At 40.7% G+C, this 18,254-nt stretch overlaps 1 protein-coding gene across 17 annotated transcripts in view; it reads left to right on the top strand.

The window, feature by feature from the left end:
- The window catches only part of macf1a (microtubule actin crosslinking factor 1a), a 217,384-nt gene that overhangs the window by 183,299 nt on the left and 15,831 nt on the right, over window positions 1-18,254 (top strand). For all 17 annotated transcript variants that reach the window (XM_051670241.1, XM_051670235.1, XM_051670237.1 and 14 more), the window contains 23 exons: window positions 49-275; window positions 571-777; window positions 986-1,213; window positions 1,389-1,607; window positions 2,063-2,266; window positions 7,059-7,284; window positions 7,416-7,642; window positions 8,971-9,093; window positions 9,207-9,308; window positions 9,397-9,498; window positions 9,590-9,763; window positions 11,195-11,350; window positions 11,432-11,629; window positions 12,241-12,369; window positions 13,272-13,454; window positions 13,568-13,723; window positions 13,989-14,195; window positions 14,283-14,402; window positions 14,520-14,689; window positions 14,796-14,955; window positions 17,242-17,436; window positions 17,536-17,808; window positions 17,935-18,123. In XM_051670241.1, coding sequence (XP_051526201.1) covers window positions 49-275; window positions 571-777; window positions 986-1,213; window positions 1,389-1,607; window positions 2,063-2,266; window positions 7,059-7,284; window positions 7,416-7,642; window positions 8,971-9,093; window positions 9,207-9,308; window positions 9,397-9,498; window positions 9,590-9,763; window positions 11,195-11,350; window positions 11,432-11,629; window positions 12,241-12,369; window positions 13,272-13,454; window positions 13,568-13,723; window positions 13,989-14,195; window positions 14,283-14,402; window positions 14,520-14,689; window positions 14,796-14,955; window positions 17,242-17,436; window positions 17,536-17,808; window positions 17,935-18,123 — 4,175 coding nt within the window. The remainder of the gene's footprint in view (window positions 1-48; window positions 276-570; window positions 778-985; window positions 1,214-1,388; window positions 1,608-2,062; window positions 2,267-7,058; window positions 7,285-7,415; window positions 7,643-8,970; window positions 9,094-9,206; window positions 9,309-9,396; window positions 9,499-9,589; window positions 9,764-11,194; window positions 11,351-11,431; window positions 11,630-12,240; window positions 12,370-13,271; window positions 13,455-13,567; window positions 13,724-13,988; window positions 14,196-14,282; window positions 14,403-14,519; window positions 14,690-14,795; window positions 14,956-17,241; window positions 17,437-17,535; window positions 17,809-17,934; window positions 18,124-18,254) is intronic.

Raw genomic sequence — 18,254 nt, 5'->3', positions numbered from 1 at the left:
TCACTGAATTGCTTCCTCGATTGTAATCATCTTCAATTTGTGTGACAGGTGAAGAGGTCCTGCTGATTCAGGAGAAGCTAGATGGCATTAAAAGCCGCTATGCAGAGATGACAGCAGGCAGCAGCAAGGCCCTTCGTACTCTGGAACAAGCCCTTCAGTTGGCCACACGATTCTCCAGCGCACACGATGACATCAACCAATGGTTGGATGCTGTAGAGGCGGAGCTTAACAACACTGAGCCAGACACAACATCAGCCTATCAAGACAGACAAAGGGTGACGATGTCTATTCTAGATTAGCTGTATTTACAGAATGTTAAAGTGCCCTGAAAATTTGGCATTTGTGTTTTATTTTGTTTGAAAATGTATTAACTAATATATTTTTCAACATGAAATGGTGAGACTACATATTTCAATGCTGTAAAAAATTTTGTTAAAAATTGAGAAGTCATCTAGTCCTTCTGTGACCATTTTTGTTTTCGCTACATCTATGTATCTTGCTACAATTTAGTTGTTTCCCTAGTTATGTTTGTTGAATTGTTTGATAGATATATCTGTATGTTTGCCTCAGGAGCTGAAATGTGTGTCTGCTGAGAAGCGGTTGGTTCTGGACACAGTCAACGAGGTGGGCAGTGCCTTACTGGATCAGGTGCCCTGGCGAGCACGAGAGGGCCTGGACCGCCTGGTCGCTGATGCCAATCAGCGCTACCGCCAAGCAGATGAGACCATCACACAGAGAGTGCAGTTAGTGCAGGCTGCCATCCAAAGGTCACAGCAGGTACTGCAACAAACACTGGCCAATTCAAAATTCATTGAATTTTTATTATATTTTTGTATTATGTTGTTTTTAATGTTATAAAAATATAATTAATTGCCATGAATGAACAATATTAGATTTAGGGCATTGTGTCCATGTTGCCTGCTTGAGTATGTAAATATTTCTCACACTCCTTTTAACTGTGTATTTATGTTTATTATTCTGTCAGTATGAGGAGGCAGTGGATGCAGAGCTGACCTGGGTCGGAGAGACAGAGAGGAAGTTGACGTCTCTGGGGCCTCTCAGTCTGGAGCCCGATGTAACCGTGACTCAGCTCCAGGTGCAGAGAGCCTTTAACATCGACATCATTCGTCACAAAGATACCGTGGACCAACTTCTTAAGACACGAGAGGACATCCTGGAGAGCTGCAGTGAACAGCAGAGAGAGGCACTGAAGGTTAGCGACAAAGAGGAAGGGAGGGGAGAAAAAGCCATGCAATAATCCTTCTGCAAAATGTTAAATCAGGGAAATGTTATGCGTTTTCCGTAGTGATTTGATTTGTTTAGACAGTAATGAATTAAGTCTCTTGTTTGGGAAAAACAACAATGCTATATTGTTCTTCCTCCTAAAGGTGAAGACGGACTCTTTAAGTGCTCGTTATGAAGCAGTAAACCAGAGTCATGCTGAGCGGTTCTCAGCTCTGGAGCAGGCTCAGGTGCTGGTGGCCCGGTTCTGGGAGACGTATGAGGAACTTGAACCCTGGCTGGGCGAGACGGAAACACTGATTACTCAGCTACCCCCTCCCGCCATTGACACAGAGGCACTTAGGCAACAGCAAGACCAAATGAGGGTGAGTGAGCAATACACAGACACATGACTTGAGTCCAGAAACCCTTGGATTTGTTAAGAAGCTTTCTGTTGGGGTTTTGTAAACCATCACTGTTCTTCATGCAACTCATAGACCTATTGTTGCCTGCTGTAAATAATAGTATCATTCAAGATGGTGGTGGTGGTGAACTATTATTACTAGCTATTACTAATCAGAAGTGGGTGGTTTTAGGGAAAGGATATTCTCATTCTACAGATTTATTGGAAAAACATTTGGAGTGCCAGATGAGTCATTCATATTATTGTTCTATTTTTCTCAGAAGAGAAATACTGTAAATATTAAATGAGCATATTAGCTAAAAGTAAATTTTGTCAACTTTTAGGAGTATACTAGCATATAAATGGCATCAAAGCTAATGGGCCATTTAAATACTGTACATTGACACCATGCAGTATGTTTCATATTTGTCTTTCTAGCTTTTGAGGGAGTCCATTGCTGAGCACAAGCCACACATAGACAGGCTTCTAAAGATTGGCCCACAGCTGGCAGAGCTGAGTGACAAGGAAGGGGCGATGGTGAGACAGCAGTATAATGGTGCAGAAAGACGTTATATCACTATCAAAGAAGAGGTCAAAAGTCGAGCCACAGCACTGGATGAAGCCGTGTCACAGTCCACACAGGTATTTGCTTCAATATGTTGCGTGTTTTGGACTGCTGCCCTTGTGATTATTCTGTTGTAGCACACACACTTTATTTTTAAATTGCACAATAATAACAAATGTTGTATCATTGTCATGTTTTATAGTGTACACCTCTGAGCTTCAATAAGGCAGTTGTTTAGTCAAGATGAAATCAAAATTGACCCTAATGAGTTCCTTAATGCACACTCCTGGTTTTATTGTGCACACTTAGTGCACGTTATTCCAAAGAAAACAGAACAAGCAAGCCCCCCCATCCAACCACCTGTCATATAGAGACCACTTTTCATGATCCAATCAATTCTTGATGGATGAAAATCAATTCCCAACCTACATTTTTTTCACAAACAAATTGAACATATTCCAAAAATCAAATGTATTGTGAATGCTGTTTCGTGTTGACTTTTCACTGTTTTAAGTTTAACCAAATAAAATATGCTCTATCCACCATTTAAGTAACTGATAGCTTCAGTCTTAGAAAGGTTTCTCTAAACAATTATATCACTGACATCAGGCATTATCAACTGCAGTTTGGCTGAATGTTTGTGATATTGATGCTTCGTGCTGGCCTGTTGCATGCTGTTGAATTAACTCATGGTACTGTTTCTCCCCCCCTCCAAATTCTACTGTACTCTAACTCCACCTGTCTCTGCATTTACCCCCCTTTGTCACCCTGACATCCCCTGTCCTTTATCCACCTTCCTTCCTGCATTCCCTCTTGCTTGTTGCAACTCTTTCCTTGTTCATTCCCTCTACCACTCACTTCCATGTCCAATTGGTCCATCCATCCATTTGCACTCACTCTGTTTGGATGTGCTGTGTGTGTCCATCCCACCATCACCAATGCTCTCTGCAACACCCTCAGCTGGTAGAGGTAAGAATACCATCACCCACTGATAACCCCTGTTCCATCTGTATTGAATTGAAAATCAGGATATACAGTGCATCCGGAAGTATTCACAGCGCTTCACTTTTTCCACATTTTGTTATGTTACAGCCTTATTCCAAAATGGATTAAATTCATTATTTTCCTCAAAATTCTACAAACAATACCCCATAATGACAATGTGAAAGAAGTTTGTTTGAAATCTTTGCAAATTTATTAAAAATAAAAAATGAAAAAAATCACATGTACATAAGTATTCACAGCCTTTGACATGACACTCAAAATTGAGCTCAGGTGCATCCTGTTTCCACTGATCATCCTTGAGATGTTTCTACAACTTGATTGGAGTCCACCTGTGGTAAATTCAGTTAATTGGACATGATTTGGAAAGGCACACACCTGTCTATATAAGGTCCCACAGTTAACAATGCATGTCAGAGCACAAACCAAGCCATGAAGTCCAAGGAATTGTCTGTAGACCTCGGAGACAGGATTGTATCGAGGTACAGATCTGGGGAAGGGTACAAAAACATTTCTGCAGCATTGAAGGTCCCAATGAGCACAGTGGCCTCCATCATCCATAAATGAAAGAAGTTTGGAACCTCCAGGACTCTTCCTAGAGCTGGCCGCCTGGCCAAACTAAGCGATCGGGGGAGAAGGGCCTTAGTCAGGGAGGTGACCAAGAACCCGATAGTCACTCTGACAGAGCTCCAGCATTTCTCTGTGGAGAGAGGAGAACCTTCCAGAAGAACAACCATCTCTGCAGCACTCCACCAAACAGGCCTGTATGGTAGAGTGGACAGACGGAAGCCACTCCTCAGTAAAAGGCACATGACAGCCTGCCTGGAGTTTGCCAAAAGGCACCTGAAGGACTCTCAGACCATGAGAAACAAAGATTGAACTCTTTGGCCTGAATGGCAAGCGTCATGTCTGGAGGAAACCAGGCACTGCTCATCACCTGGCCAATACCATCCCTACAGTGAAGCATGGTGGTGGCAGCATCATGCTGTGGGGATGTTTTTCAGCAGCAGGAACTGGGAGACTAGTCAGGATCGAGGGAAAGATGAATGCAGCAATGTACAGAGACATCCTTGATGAAAACCTGCTCCAGAGTGCTCTGGACCTCAGACTGGGGCGAAGGTTCATCTTCCAACAGGACAACGACCCTAAGCACACAGCCAAGATAACAAAGGAGTGGCTATGGGACAACTCTGTGAATGTCCTTGAGTGGCCCAGCCAGAGCCCAGACTTGAACCCGATTGAACATCTCTGGAGAGATCTGAAAATGGCTGTGCACCGACGCTCCCCATCCAACCTGATGGAGCTTGAGAGGTCCTGCAAAGAAGAATGGGAGAAACTGCCCAAAAATAGGTGTGCCAAGCTTATAGCATCATACTCAAAAAGACTTGAGGCTGTAATTGGTGCCAAAGTTGCTTCAACAAAGTATTGAGCAAAGGCTGTGAATACTTATGTACATGTGATTTTTTTTTTTTTTTTTTTTTTTTTTTTTAATAAATTTGCAAAGATTTCAAACAAACTTCTTTCATGTTGTCATTATGGGGTATTGTTTGTAGAATTTTGAGGAAAATAATGAATTTAATCCATTTTGGAATAAGGCTGTAACATAACAAAATGTGGAAAAAGTGAAGCGCTGTGAATACTTTCCGGATGCACTGTATGTAGGTATAATCAGGAATTCTTTGATCAGAAATATGCCATAGCCCTCTAATGGAACAGAAATGTAACCTTTTTTACCCTTACCTAGTTTAATCCCACATCAGCTGATCTAGACAGTAATTGTTTATTTTGTTAGACAGTAATTGTTTTTTGTTAGTTATATGTCTAACAAAAACATGAAGATGACTGGAGACATATAAATAATTGATCAAATTTATTTATTTTTTTGGCATTTTTAACGGTGTGTAAAGTCAAAATTCCACCTTAAACCTTCTCCATTTATCCTTTGAATTACTTGAGATTCCCAAATATTGTGCCTTAGAATTAGAATTTTATTGACATCTTGGCACTACTCACATACTCATTATACTTTGTTTACATAACATTGACGTCATTACTTATCCAGAGCAACTTACAAGAAGTGATTTAGCTTCACTTATGAGATGGTTGTCTTCAACAGATGGTAAACATGCAATTTCAGGCAATTATCTCTTAGACAAAGAAGTGCTTCCTTTAGAAATACCTACAAGTACTTTCTAATACATATAGCCCCAATACAATTAAACCTAATAGAAAGGCAACAAAATTCTTTCATTATTATTATTGATTCTATTTATGTAGAGCATGTTTCAGATGTGTTCATGCAGGATGAAGGTGTAATTTTTCTGTGGTGTATTCTGTAGATCATAATTTTGCCAATCCAGGTCCTGGAGAACCCCCAACACTACACACACACACTGCCTTGCCAAAAAAAAAAAAAAAAGGTTGCCGTTTGGATTTAAATAAGCAGATACTTGAGCGCCTATGATTGCATCATTATTGCAGTGATTAATATGTTTCAGCTGGCAACAATTATTTTAACCCTAACTGATGCAGTGTATAGCTTCTAATTTCTTAAACAACCATGTCGGAAGACGTATCCTGTGTTCATGGAAAAGATGTTACTGTGTTTCAGAGGGGGCAAATTATTGGCCTGCATCAAACAAAGAAAACAACTTAGAAGATTGCTAAAATTACTGGAATTGGGTTAAGATCTGTCCAACGCATTATTAAAACCTGGAAGTATAGTTGTGAACTGTCAGCTTCGTGGAACAAATCTTGAATGATCATGATCAGAGATCACCAAAACACTTGAAGTCACATCGACAGTAGAACTCATGGCTATGTTTAATAGTGAAAGTAAGAGCATTTCCATATGCACAATTCGATGAGAACTGTGTGGCAACAAGAAAGCCATTTGTTAGTGAGGCTAATTGTAAAAAACAACTACAGTTTGCTAGAGAGCATAAAGATTGGACTGTGAACCAATGGAAAAAGGTCATGTGGTCTGATGAGTCCAGATTTACCCTATGAATCACATGAAGCAATGCACCCTTCATGCATGGTGCCCACTGTACAAGACTCTGGAGGCATTGTAATGATCTGAGGTTGCTTCAATTGGCCAGATCTAGGCTCAGCATCGTTGTGTGGCAATACAATGAAGTCAGCTGACTACCTGAATGTACTGAATGACTAGGTTATCCCATCAGTGGATTTTTTTCTTCCCTGATGGCATGGGCATATTCCAGGATGACAGTGCCAAGATTCAGCAGGCTCAAATTGTGAAAGAGAGGTTCAGAGAGCATGAGAAATAATTTTCACACATGAATTGGCCACTACAGAGTCCTGACCGTAACCCCATTGAAAATCTTTGGGATGTGCTGGAGAAGACTTTACAGAGTGGTTCGACTCTCCTGTCATCAATACAAGATCTCGGCCAAAAATTTATGCAAATCTGGACAGAAATAAATGTTGTGACATTGCATAAGGTTGTCGAAACAATGCCACAACTAATGCATGCCGTAATCAAAGCCAACGGCGGTCCAACGAAATATTAGTGAATGCAACTTTTTTTTTTTTTGGCCAGGCAGTGTATCTAACACTTCATTCTACTCATCAGATCATTAGTAGAGACTCATTGACCTGAATTGGGTGTTTCAAATAAGGGAGACATACAAAATGTGGAGTGTTGGGGATAGGACCAAGACCAGGATTGGGAAACACTGCTGTAGACCCTTGACCTTGAAGTACTCCTTAGCACCAACTTCCTCTTTCAGTTAGCTTGTGTCTGGGAAAAATCTCTCCTCTTCAGCCCTCCTTATGCCTGGTTTTTCCTTCATTTTCTGACATGCTGTATTTGATCTGACCTTGTCCATCATTCTCTCCTTTCAGTTTTATGATAAGATGGACCCTCTGTTGGAGACCCTGGAGGGGGCGGTCCAGCGTTTGCGGCAGCCTCCTCCAGTGGCAGCTGAGGTGGATAAGATCCGGGAGCAGCTGGCAGAGCACCGGTCTACTGGACTCGAGCTGGACAAACTCCTGCCATCTTTTAGCACCCTGTGTTCCCGCGGAGAAGAGCTCATCAGTCGCGCCCCACACGACGATCCTGCTGCCCAGGGTAAAGATCTTTTATCTGAATATAAATGGTGTCTATATTATTACATTCTTAGCTAAGATATAGTCTTCTGCTGAAGGATACATTTTCTTAATAAATGCTTTGATAAATCTGTATTCTGTTCCCCTTCTCAGCGGTGCATTCCAGACTCTTGCGGCTGCGCTCTCTATGGGATGAGATTAGGCAGAGGGCTGAGGAAAAAGAAGGAAAGCTTCAGGATGTTCTGGAACTTGCTGGAAAGTTCTGGGCTGACATGGCCGCTCTGCTGAGCACTCTCCGTGATTCTCAGGACATTGTGAAAGAGCTAGAGGATCCTGGGGTGGATCCCTCACTCATTAAACAGCAAATAGAGGCAGCAGAGGTCAGTCCAACAAGCGAGTCAGTGGCAAGATGTTTTCTTATTTCCTAGTGCTTCCAGTGAAAAAAAAAAAAAACACTCCTTCATACGTAGTTAAAGCTAAATTATGTAATTTTTGTGCCACTAGCATCACCAAACAGAATTGTAAAAATCAACCTACCTTCAACTCTGCAGACCCGCTGGCGGCTCCAAAAGGGGGCGTTAAGTTGTGAGAAGTTTTTGCTTAAAATGTTAAAGTCTCCGAATACATAACTCAGGATTGTGGGGTATCGTTTGAAAGCTTAGAATCTGAACTTTTCATAGATAACTTTTCATAGATACGTCTTTCAGATAGCACTTAAATGGTCGAGTCATATATCAAATGAAAGCTCTCATTCTCAGTAATGTGACTGTACTGTACCCCAGTTCGAAAGATTTTCAAAAGAATCACAAGGTGCAATACGTCTCTTTATGCGGCGATCACTTCTGCTGTCAGCCCCAAATAGCTAAAAACTTTATATCTGCGTTTACCTTAGACAGTTTTTTAAAAAATAAGCCAATTTTTTACTTGTCTGTGAGCTTGCTTGTGTGAATAATCCAATGTTATATCTTAGATGTCCAGAACAAAATATGCGGCCCACAGGAAAAGCATGCTTAACAAATCATCGGAAATATGTGATATTGACTAATGGTGATGAAGTGTTATATACGTCATCACAAAGGGGAGGATCTCTGCTTTCTAATGACACCTATATTGAGCTTCTAGTTCACTCAGAGGCCGAGATATTTCATGAAATAATGGGGGTAGAGCGTGAACTGAAAATTAGACTGAATGTCTATGTACCAGCTCATCTGTGAGGGCTAAAATTTGCCAGAGCACCACCTACAAGGTGATAGAGGAAAAAATCTTTTTTCTAGTACTTGCTGCCATCTAGTGGAATAAAATAAGACTTTTTGGAGGGAGATGAAGTGAACAAAACCAGAATTACATGCTTACAAAGTAAGGGAAAAAATCTATTCAACATAAGTTTGTAAACATACACAATATTATTTTTGAATGCTTTTTTTATTATTATTATTTGGGGGTTTCTGAAATAATAAGACCAATTTTTGGCAATTAGTCCCCAGTATGTGTAAATGGTGAACTTTTAAATTTGAGTGTGAAAAATTGCAGGCGGCAGCCCAAAAAAGCCCCAGAGTTGAATTTAACTATCGTTGTCTCTGCATGTTAAGTTGGTATTAACAATGTAACAAATACACTTCAGCTTTAAAGAAGATAGAAAAAAATAATGTTGGACAAGTGCCAAGATATAGGTCAGCAAGGAGCCATGATGTTATCCTCTCACACACAGGCCATTAAGGCAGAAACGGATGGATTGAGGGAAGAACTGGAGATTGTACGCACACTGGGAGCTGATCTCATCTTTGCCTGCGGAGAGACAGAGAAACCAGAGGTCAAGAAAACCATTGATGAGGTAAGAGGACAGAAGAATGACAAAGTCACAAGGAGAATGCCCAATTTTACTTAGATTTTAAACAATATATAACCATGTGTTGTTAATTTGTGGTGGCCCTTTGTCTCTTTTAGATGAATGCTGCCTGGGAGGGCTTGAACCGCACGTGGAGAGAGAGAATGGAGAGACTGGAGGAAGCAATGACTGCTTCTGTTCAGTACCAGGATGCTCTTCAGGTCTCTATCACTCTACTGATACCTCCAGCTCCACCCTGACTGGTTAAGCCAACTGTCTGTTCACAATCCTTCCCCTTTGTATTTTCAGGGCATGTTTGACTACTTGGACAATGCTGTCATTAAACTGTGTGACATGCCAGCTGTGGGGACAGACCTCAGCACAGTCAAACAACAGATCGAGGAGCTCAAGGTCTGAATTGGCCCTTATCTACTTTGATCACTCAACTCATACTGAGAAAAGTATTTATTTGTTTGACCCTTTGTATTTTGACATGAAACAGCAATACAAAGTAGAGGTGTACCAGCAGCAGATTGACATGGAGAAGCTGTGCCACCAAGGAGAACTGCTGCTCAGGAAAGTGACCGATCAAACAGACAGAGACATGATACAGGAGCCTCTCACTGAGCTACGCCACCTGTGGGACAACCTGGTGGATAAGATCACACTCAGACAGGTGAGGAAAGAGTGAATATTTTATTATTATATCAATCAATTCTACTTTTGACATTATATTCACAAACAAATTACCTCATGTGCAAAGATCCTCAACCCAGGCCATGGATATAACATATTATATCAGACTGAGTGTTGTGTTTGAAACCTGTCCTGTAATAACGTGTGTAGTACCACTTGTATTTACATTTGAGCTGTCAAAATTAATGTGTTAACGCAAGCGATTGACTAAAGTTAAAGGCGTTTGTTTTTCTAAATCGCTATTAATGCATTTATTCAGCAATATAACCATTAATAAAGCATAAACACTGGTTGGAAGGGAGGAACCTTTGTGATGGGTGTGCCCGGAGTCATTACACTGACGCACACACCACGAACACACACAGCAGTGGTTTAGTGTCAGCGATAAAGTGATAGGGAAAGGAGCTCTTAATGCTATTTGTTGTACAAAACAAGCCTAGATGGAACTTGTGACGGAAATCAAGTATTTTTCAGCCTCCGTAAGGCACATTTTAATTGCCACAGAACCATGTGATGTCTTAACTATCACCAAAACGCAGAATCAGACGTTCTTGTCTGCAAGCGCGTTTCATGTGGAGTTCAAAGCGATGCTTGATGCTGGCACTGACGCCCTTACGCTATTCATGAACGTGGCTTCACGATTGCTGTAACAAAGCAGATAGTGACAGTCTGCCAGGTGATTAATATTGTGAAGGATGAGAGTTAAAAAGTTTTAATGCCCATTTTAATGAATATGCAACCTACGTGGAGACTAGTTCTTTCAATTAGTCAAACTCCCACTTAGACTTGGGGAACTTTTAATGTTATGTAAATTAGTGCTATTTTAGTGCATTTCTATCTTAATACTGTGGAAGGCCTTGTTTGGAAAATGTTAATAAAGTATTACGTTGTTACATATTATTTTGTTTTCTTTCCTAAGAAGTAAATAAATGAATTTTGACAGGAAAAGAAGTATATTTAGAGTAAAATTTCAGCATTTTTCATATTTGCGCTTAATCACAATTATCTGCGAAAAAGTATGCGATTACCATAATCACAACAAAAAAATTATCGACTAACAGCACTAATTTACATACTTTGTTATTATTCTTGTATTGCAAAACCATTAAAATAATAATACAATATTATTGATAAACAGAGTCATGTACTTTAATTTTACTTAATATATTTTTTTGTGGGACTGGGATGGACTTGGAAACATTTAGCTGAACTTTAGCTTCTTTAACTTTGGTTCAAGTAATTTTTTCATTATATCACAAAAATTAGCTTGAGAGCAAACAATAATTGGAGGATCCCCTGTTGAAGTCCCCTGGTTTACATTGTAGTCTGTTACGAAAAACAGGAAATGGTCTTTCTATTTATCCTGACTTGATTTTGTCTATCTTTTTGTCCCTCTCTCTCTCTCCCCCAGCACAAACTAGAGGGTGCTCTGCTGGCTTTAGGTCAGTTCCAGCATGCTCTCTCTGAGCTGCAGTCTTGGCTCAGCCACACTCGTGCTACACTGGACACTCAGCGGCCCATCAGCTCTGACCCCAAGGCCATTGAAATCGAGCTGGCTAAGCATCACGTATGTACATACGGCTTCATTTACATGTGCTCTGCTTTATCTTTCTTTAGGCAAATCCCCTTTATCAAGCTCTCTGTGTAGGTTTTAAGAAACGACGTGCTGTCCCATCGGACCACTGTGGAGACTGTAAACAGTGCTGGCTCCGAATTGCTGGAGTCCAGTCCTGGAGATGAGATCAACCACCTGAGAGACCAGCTGGATGAACTGAACCGCAGCTGGAAGAATCTTCTGCTCAAGACTGACGAGAGACAGAAACTGCTGGAAGCTGGTCTGCAACAGGTGCTGCAGATATTAATATTAGGGCTGTCAACAGATTAGTGTGATTAGTAGTTCTCGTAGTTAACACATTAACATTTTATGAAGAGTGATAGGGCTTTGTGTATTTTTTATGTTTGGATGACACGCAACAGTGTTTTTTACTCTTGACCCCCAAAAAACAACAAAATTATGTTTTTAAACATCACCAAAATGCACTGGCAATCTAAACAAGGAACTCAATGTAAATTTGCAATAATTCAGTAATAAAGCATTACGAATGTAACCATGTGTGTGTGTGAGTGTGTGTGTGTGTGTGTGTGTGTGTGTGTGTGTGTGTGTGAGAAACTCTTATTTGATGATAAAGCTTTTATATATTACTTAAGGACTAGTTACATACATTATACAGAGAGCTCTTATTGAATGAAGCAATAAAAACACAAATGCAAGTGAATATACATATTTAAGTGGCTTAAATACATCTTTTTTTACAAAGGATTCTACTGAACTAGGTACCATGAAACAGATGTAGTCTGGAGGGCTACTGTCCAGCTAGAGTGGCTCTCTTCAATATTGTAGTACAGGTGTCAGGTCAATTAGCTCATTGTCTTTGCCCTGCATGGTTTCTTTGTCAGGCCGAGGGTTTCCATGGAGAGCTGGAGGAGTTTTTGCAGTGGCTCAGACGCACAGAGAGTCAGCTGTCTGCTGCCAAACCCACAGGTGGCCTGCCTGAGACTGCCAGAGAGCAGCTGCAGCAACACATGGTACATTTACACAGTTCACCTGCAGGCTGTCCATCAGATAGCAGACCAAATAAACATCATATTAAAGCAATTTTAAATAATGGATAATTGTTTTGACTTTAAACGTTTCAGTTCATTTAATTGTAAGAATTTACTGATGTAGCTTGCAGAATTGCTTATTTATGTTTAAACTGCAACATTTTGGTCTCACAACCTTCTTTGGGCATAGACCCAACTTCAGGGGTGTTTGTTAATTTAAAGAGTTTAAAAGTTATTTTGGTAACACTTTCTATGAAACCCATATTTATAATGCATTATACTCCATTCATATTGTCTCATAATACACTTTATAATAAGTTATAACTTCTCATAAATAATTATAACTACAGTTATAACACATTATAAGACTTCCCCTATGCATAGTTATACTTTAGAGTATAATGCATTATAACACAAGCAACATCCAATTTTAACACAGCAGAAGCTAATAGAGTTAATTGTATAAGTGCTGTATATTGTAACAGTCAAATGATTATATTTTAAGTGGTCTTTGCCTGCTTTAAGTTACAAAACAATATCTTCTTATAAACAGCCATAACATAAACTTGTAACATACGGGTGCGTTTACACCCAAGAAGATTGTCTTTAGGTGTATTATGAGACATTACTAATGCATTATAATGCCTTTATAGTGCATTATATATATATGGGCTTTATAGAAAATGTTACCGTTATTTTTTGTTACTTTAAAAGTTAATTCTTCGTAGAAATAAATGTACTAAAAATAACAAATAAATGATGATGACAGGAAATACTACATGTGCACTGTATGTGATGATTAACTCAATTGCATTGTATCATTAGAGCATATCAGTGCACATGAAAAGGTTTTATCAACTTATCTTGCTCTATTTTGTCTGCAGGAGCTCCAGTCTCAGTTGACCCACAGAGGTGAGCAGTATCATCGGCTGCTGGACAAGGGAGAGTCCATACTGCTGGCCAGAGGAGGGGAGGATGCTGGACCAGGAACCACACAGACACAACAGAACCTGGCCCTACTGCAGAACAAATGGGCTAGTCTCAATGCCAAAATGGATGACAGAAGGGTGAGTTTATGTTTTTATGATCCCAGTAATTGGAATTAAGTGCTAATTAATTATGTGAAGCGTCATGTTGTGTCTCCCATTCTAAAGCAATCTGTCGCTCTCTCTCTTCAAAGGGTAAACTGGAGGAAGCCGTCTCACTGGCAACAGGGTTCCAGACCTCCCTGCAGGACACTATAAACTGGCTGACTCAGGCAGAACAGACACTCAACATGGCTCAACCACCCAGTCTCATTCTGGACACTGTCCTCTTCCAGATAGATGAGCACAAGGTGGGGGAGTAAATGTTGATTACTTTTTTATTTTTTTATTTTTTTCGCTTAATTTTTATGTAGACATGATTATTATAGTATCAGGTTGCAATGATGTTTATGGAGTTGTGCTGTACTGATTAAAGCTTTGGCTGGTAAATCTATTGCAAGGGATAATCTATACGCTTTTACCACTGGATCCATAATCACCTTTTTGAATCAGGATTGTATTACATTTTATGTATCTTGGGTGCTTGACAGTGTGCATCATCCCTATATATTTCAGGTGTTTGTAAATGAGGTGAACACTCACAGAGAGCAGGTTCTGGCTCTGGAGAAGGCCGGCTCTCAACTGCGGTTTGCTAGTCTCAAACAGGACGTGGTTCTTATCAAGAACTTGCTGCTCAGTGTACAAGCCCGCTGGGACAAACTGGTGCATAGGTCGCTGGACAGAGGACGGCACTTGGATGAGGCCCGCAAGAGAGCCAAGCAGGTATTGTTCGTTTACTCTCTTCCTTTCTTCATTGCTTTATTAATGTCTCTCTCTGTCACTGACGTTTTTCATTCTTCACTTCTCTAGTTCCATGAGGCCTGGAGGAAGCTGACGGACTGGCTGGAGGAGGCAGAGAGCAGGCTGGACTCTGAATTGGAAATCTCCAATGAACCTGACAAGATTAAAATCCAGCTTGCCAAACATAAGGTACACCATGCTTGCATCAAAGTGCTTTGGGGTTTTGTATGAGTAGGACATGCAATTATGCTGAAAACGTTTATACTTGTCTCTTATGCCCTCTATCTGTTATGTACTGTACTGCAGGAGTTCCAGAAGGCTCTTGGATCCAAGCAACCAGTGTATGACACTACAGTGCGCTCTGGGAAGGCCATGAGAGATAAGGCCACACTACCTGCTGACACACAAAAACTGGACAACTTGTTGGGTGAGGTCCGTGACAAATGGGACACCGTGTGTGGAAAGAGTGTGGAGAGGTAATCATGACTGATGATTGACATCCTTTGATAAAAGTAGAAAACAAGAACCTGCTTTGATATGTTTTCTTCATTTGTATTAAATGTGTTTTTCTCTCCTCCTCAGGCAACACAAGTTGGAGGAAGCTCTGTTGTTCTCAGGTCAGTTTGCTGAGGCTCTCCAGGCTCTTGTTGACTGGCTGTACCGTGTGGAGCCTCAGCTTGCAGAGGACCAGCCTGTCCATGGAGACCTGGACCTGGTTTCCAACCTCATGGACTCCCATAAGGTACTAACAACAGCTTTCAGTGTTTCTTTAGGCAGATCAGATTGGTATCATTTACCACGTTTACATGCAATTTAGAAAACGGTTTATTCCAGGGTTTTGCAGAAAGCCGTGTTCTGAAACTTTGTTAACAAGAACGCTGATTTCCTTAAGCTGTTTAAGGGATTAAGAGAAATGGTTTAACACGCCCAGGTTTCTCCCGAAGAATACAGCTTATGTGGTCATGTAAATACATAAGTGCCATTGTTACAGGTTCTTGAAGAGTTCGCATGTGCTTGAAATAGACCGGATAACAGACGTCATACGATGGAGCCCAACAACAAGTTAACAAAGCGGAAAGACATTTGTGGGAGTACAGTGGGAAAAGCACATACATTATAAACTATACCCATTTATACAAACCAATGTAAAATATTGATGGTCCCTCACGTTCGGGTATATGTGCTCATACAATGGGGGAATCCCAGAGTTTTAAGTAAGAGTGAAACCCCACTATTGCAGTGCAGTTCCACTGCAGGTCACGATAGAAAGTTAAGGAAACAAACACAGCAACATCTCTGGAATATCTGGAAATAAAATCAAGTCATTTTTATGTGTATAGTACTTTTCACAACACACATAGTTTCAAAGCAGCTTTACAGGAAATAATGCATTAACAAAAAATGAAAATGTATTATCTATAAAGTCTTAGAGTGATCATTGTGTAGTTTGATTAAATATGATTGTAAATTGTGCATAGAAATTAAATAATTAAATAATAATTGTATTTAGAACCCCTTTGAGCAAGCTGAAGGCGACTGTGGCAAGGAACATAAAACTCCATAAGATGTTTGTTAATGGAGGAAAATAACCTTGGGAGAAACCAGGCTCACTGTGGGGGCCAGTTCCCCTCTGGCTAAACAACAAGAATATAATGCCAATATTAGTTATTTGTGTGCAGTGCAAGTCATAGTTTAAAATGTGTAAATTAAGTAGGCGTTAAGGTCCATTGTTTTAAAATTAAAGAAACAAACAAACAAATTTAAGATTAATGACTAATGTCTTTGAAGTCCATCCTGGATTAACTGCAGAAGTTCACATTGATGCATTGTCCTTTGTTAGTTGGTTGATGAAGGCTTTTGTTGGCAATTAAATGATGGTCTATGTATTCCATTTCAAGAGTGTAGTCCATCAATAGTCAAAGGTGATGCAGGCAGAGATTAATGAGTTGCATCACAGTTCAACCTGCAGGTCATTTCAGTGATGTTCGGTTGGGTCCATACAAAGTCCAAGTTTTCGGCAGTAGTATATGAAGTATCCGATGTCTTACAGTTGGAGTTGGCATCAGTTCATCCTCTGAAGTGATGTCTGGCTAGCACCGGCTGTAGTTTGTCGTCATCTTTCAGCGACACGTAGCAGTGGAGTCCGACACCAAGCAGGAACAGAGCTGGATCTGGCTGGCTCTGGTAACCTCGGGATATGAATCCCAAGGTTGGGCGTAGATGACATTCAGTTTTATGCAGAGTTATAGATCATGATGGATGTTTCTGGTTCCGGCAGACCTAACTAAAGCAGCCTAATTGTGAGTTGATGGATAAATTAGGTGTGTACCTGGCTAAATAGATGAGTCTTTCGTCTAGACTTAAATTGAGTGAGTGTGTCTGCATCCCGAACAGTGTTAGGGAGACTGTTCCATAGTTTAGGAGCCAAGTATGAAAAGGATCTACCTCCTTTTGTGGATTTTGATATTCTTGGAATTATTAACAAGCCAGAATTTTGCGATCGTAATGAACGTGATGGAATATAGCATGTCAGAAGGTCACTTAAGTACTGTGGAGCTAGACCATTCAAAGCTTTGTATGTAGTTAACAGAATTTTAAAATTAATATGAAATTTAACAGGTTGCCAATGTAATGACGATAGAATGGGGCTAATATGATCATATTTCTTGGTTCTAATCAGCAATCTGGCAGCTGCATTTTCAAGACAGTCTTTCTCAGATACCATGTTTGTTATTTACACACGGGTTGCTGTGAAGAAAGCTGCTTACCTTATACATGCTCACGTGACCGAGCCTCATGTATATGGGAGTAAAGAGTATGCTGCTTATACAGTGCATGTAAACCGGAACACTGCTTTTTCTCAATAAGCTGCTTTCTGGTGTCTATGTAAACATAGTTATTATTTTAGTCCTTGAATAAGAGATTATAGATTGTAGAGATCACAATTATGACCCAGTAGAAAGAACATTATAAGATTACCACTAAGTAGAGTGTCTAAGTGGTGTTTTCTATATTTATTGTTCCACAGGCCTTCCAGAAGGAGTTGGGAAAGAGGACCAGTAGTGTGCAGGCTTTGAAGCGTTCTGCTCGAGAGCTGATGGAGACTGGCCGGGACGACACCGCCTGGGTCAAAGTTCAACTTCAGGAGCTTAGCAACCGCTGGGAAACGGTCTGTGCCCTGTCGGTCTCAAAACAGACCCGCCTCCAACAGGCTCTCAAACAGGTATGGCTGACAGCTCTTGGTACATTTACAATGAAACGAAGAGTAAGGTTAATATTTTCTTCTCACCATTTATTTTTCGCTCTCATTCTCTGTCTGCAGGCAGAGGAGTTCCGCACAGCTGTTCAGATAATACTGGAGTGGCTGTCGGAGGCGGAGCAGACTTTGCGTTTCCACGGCGTCCTGCCAGAGGAGGTAGAGACACTGCAGGCACTGCTGCACACTCACCGGGACTTCATGCAGACGGTGGAGGAGAAGAGAGTAGATGTAAATAAAGCTGCTGGCTTGGGTGAAGCCATACTGGCTGTCTGCCACCCAGACTGCATCACCACCATCAAACACTGGATCACCATCATCAGAGCTCGCTTTGAAGAGGTAAAGGCAGGGAAAATCTAAATTATGCCATTAGCCTGTCTCTTTATGTAGTTTGATTGTTAAATAGGTTAGTGTTAAGCAAAAGCAATCTAGTTATTACATATCCACGTTTGTCATGCTCTACAGGTGCTGACGTGGGCCAAACAGCACGAGCAGCGATTGGAGACAGCTCTGACTGAATTGCTCAACAATGCTACACTGTTGGAAGAACTGTTGTCATGGCTACAGTGGGCGGAGACCACACTGGTGCAGCGTGATACTGAACCGCTCCCACAAGACATCCCTCAACTGAAGACACTAATCACAGAGCATCAGGTGGGTGGGCCACCTGCTTTACTCCACCATTATTGGTCCATAGTCTTTTAATATAACTTTCATTATTAAGTGTTAAAGAGATAGTTCACCAAAAAATGAAAATGATCTCATCATTATACTCACCCTCATGC

The sequence above is a fragment of the Myxocyprinus asiaticus genome, chromosome 34 (genome assembly GCF_019703515.2).
Source record: "Myxocyprinus asiaticus isolate MX2 ecotype Aquarium Trade chromosome 34, UBuf_Myxa_2, whole genome shotgun sequence".
Lineage (NCBI taxonomy): Eukaryota > Metazoa > Chordata > Actinopteri > Cypriniformes > Catostomidae > Myxocyprinus > Myxocyprinus asiaticus.
The sequence above is the reverse complement of the archived record's forward strand: the minus strand, read 5'-3'. Positions and strand labels throughout refer to the sequence as shown.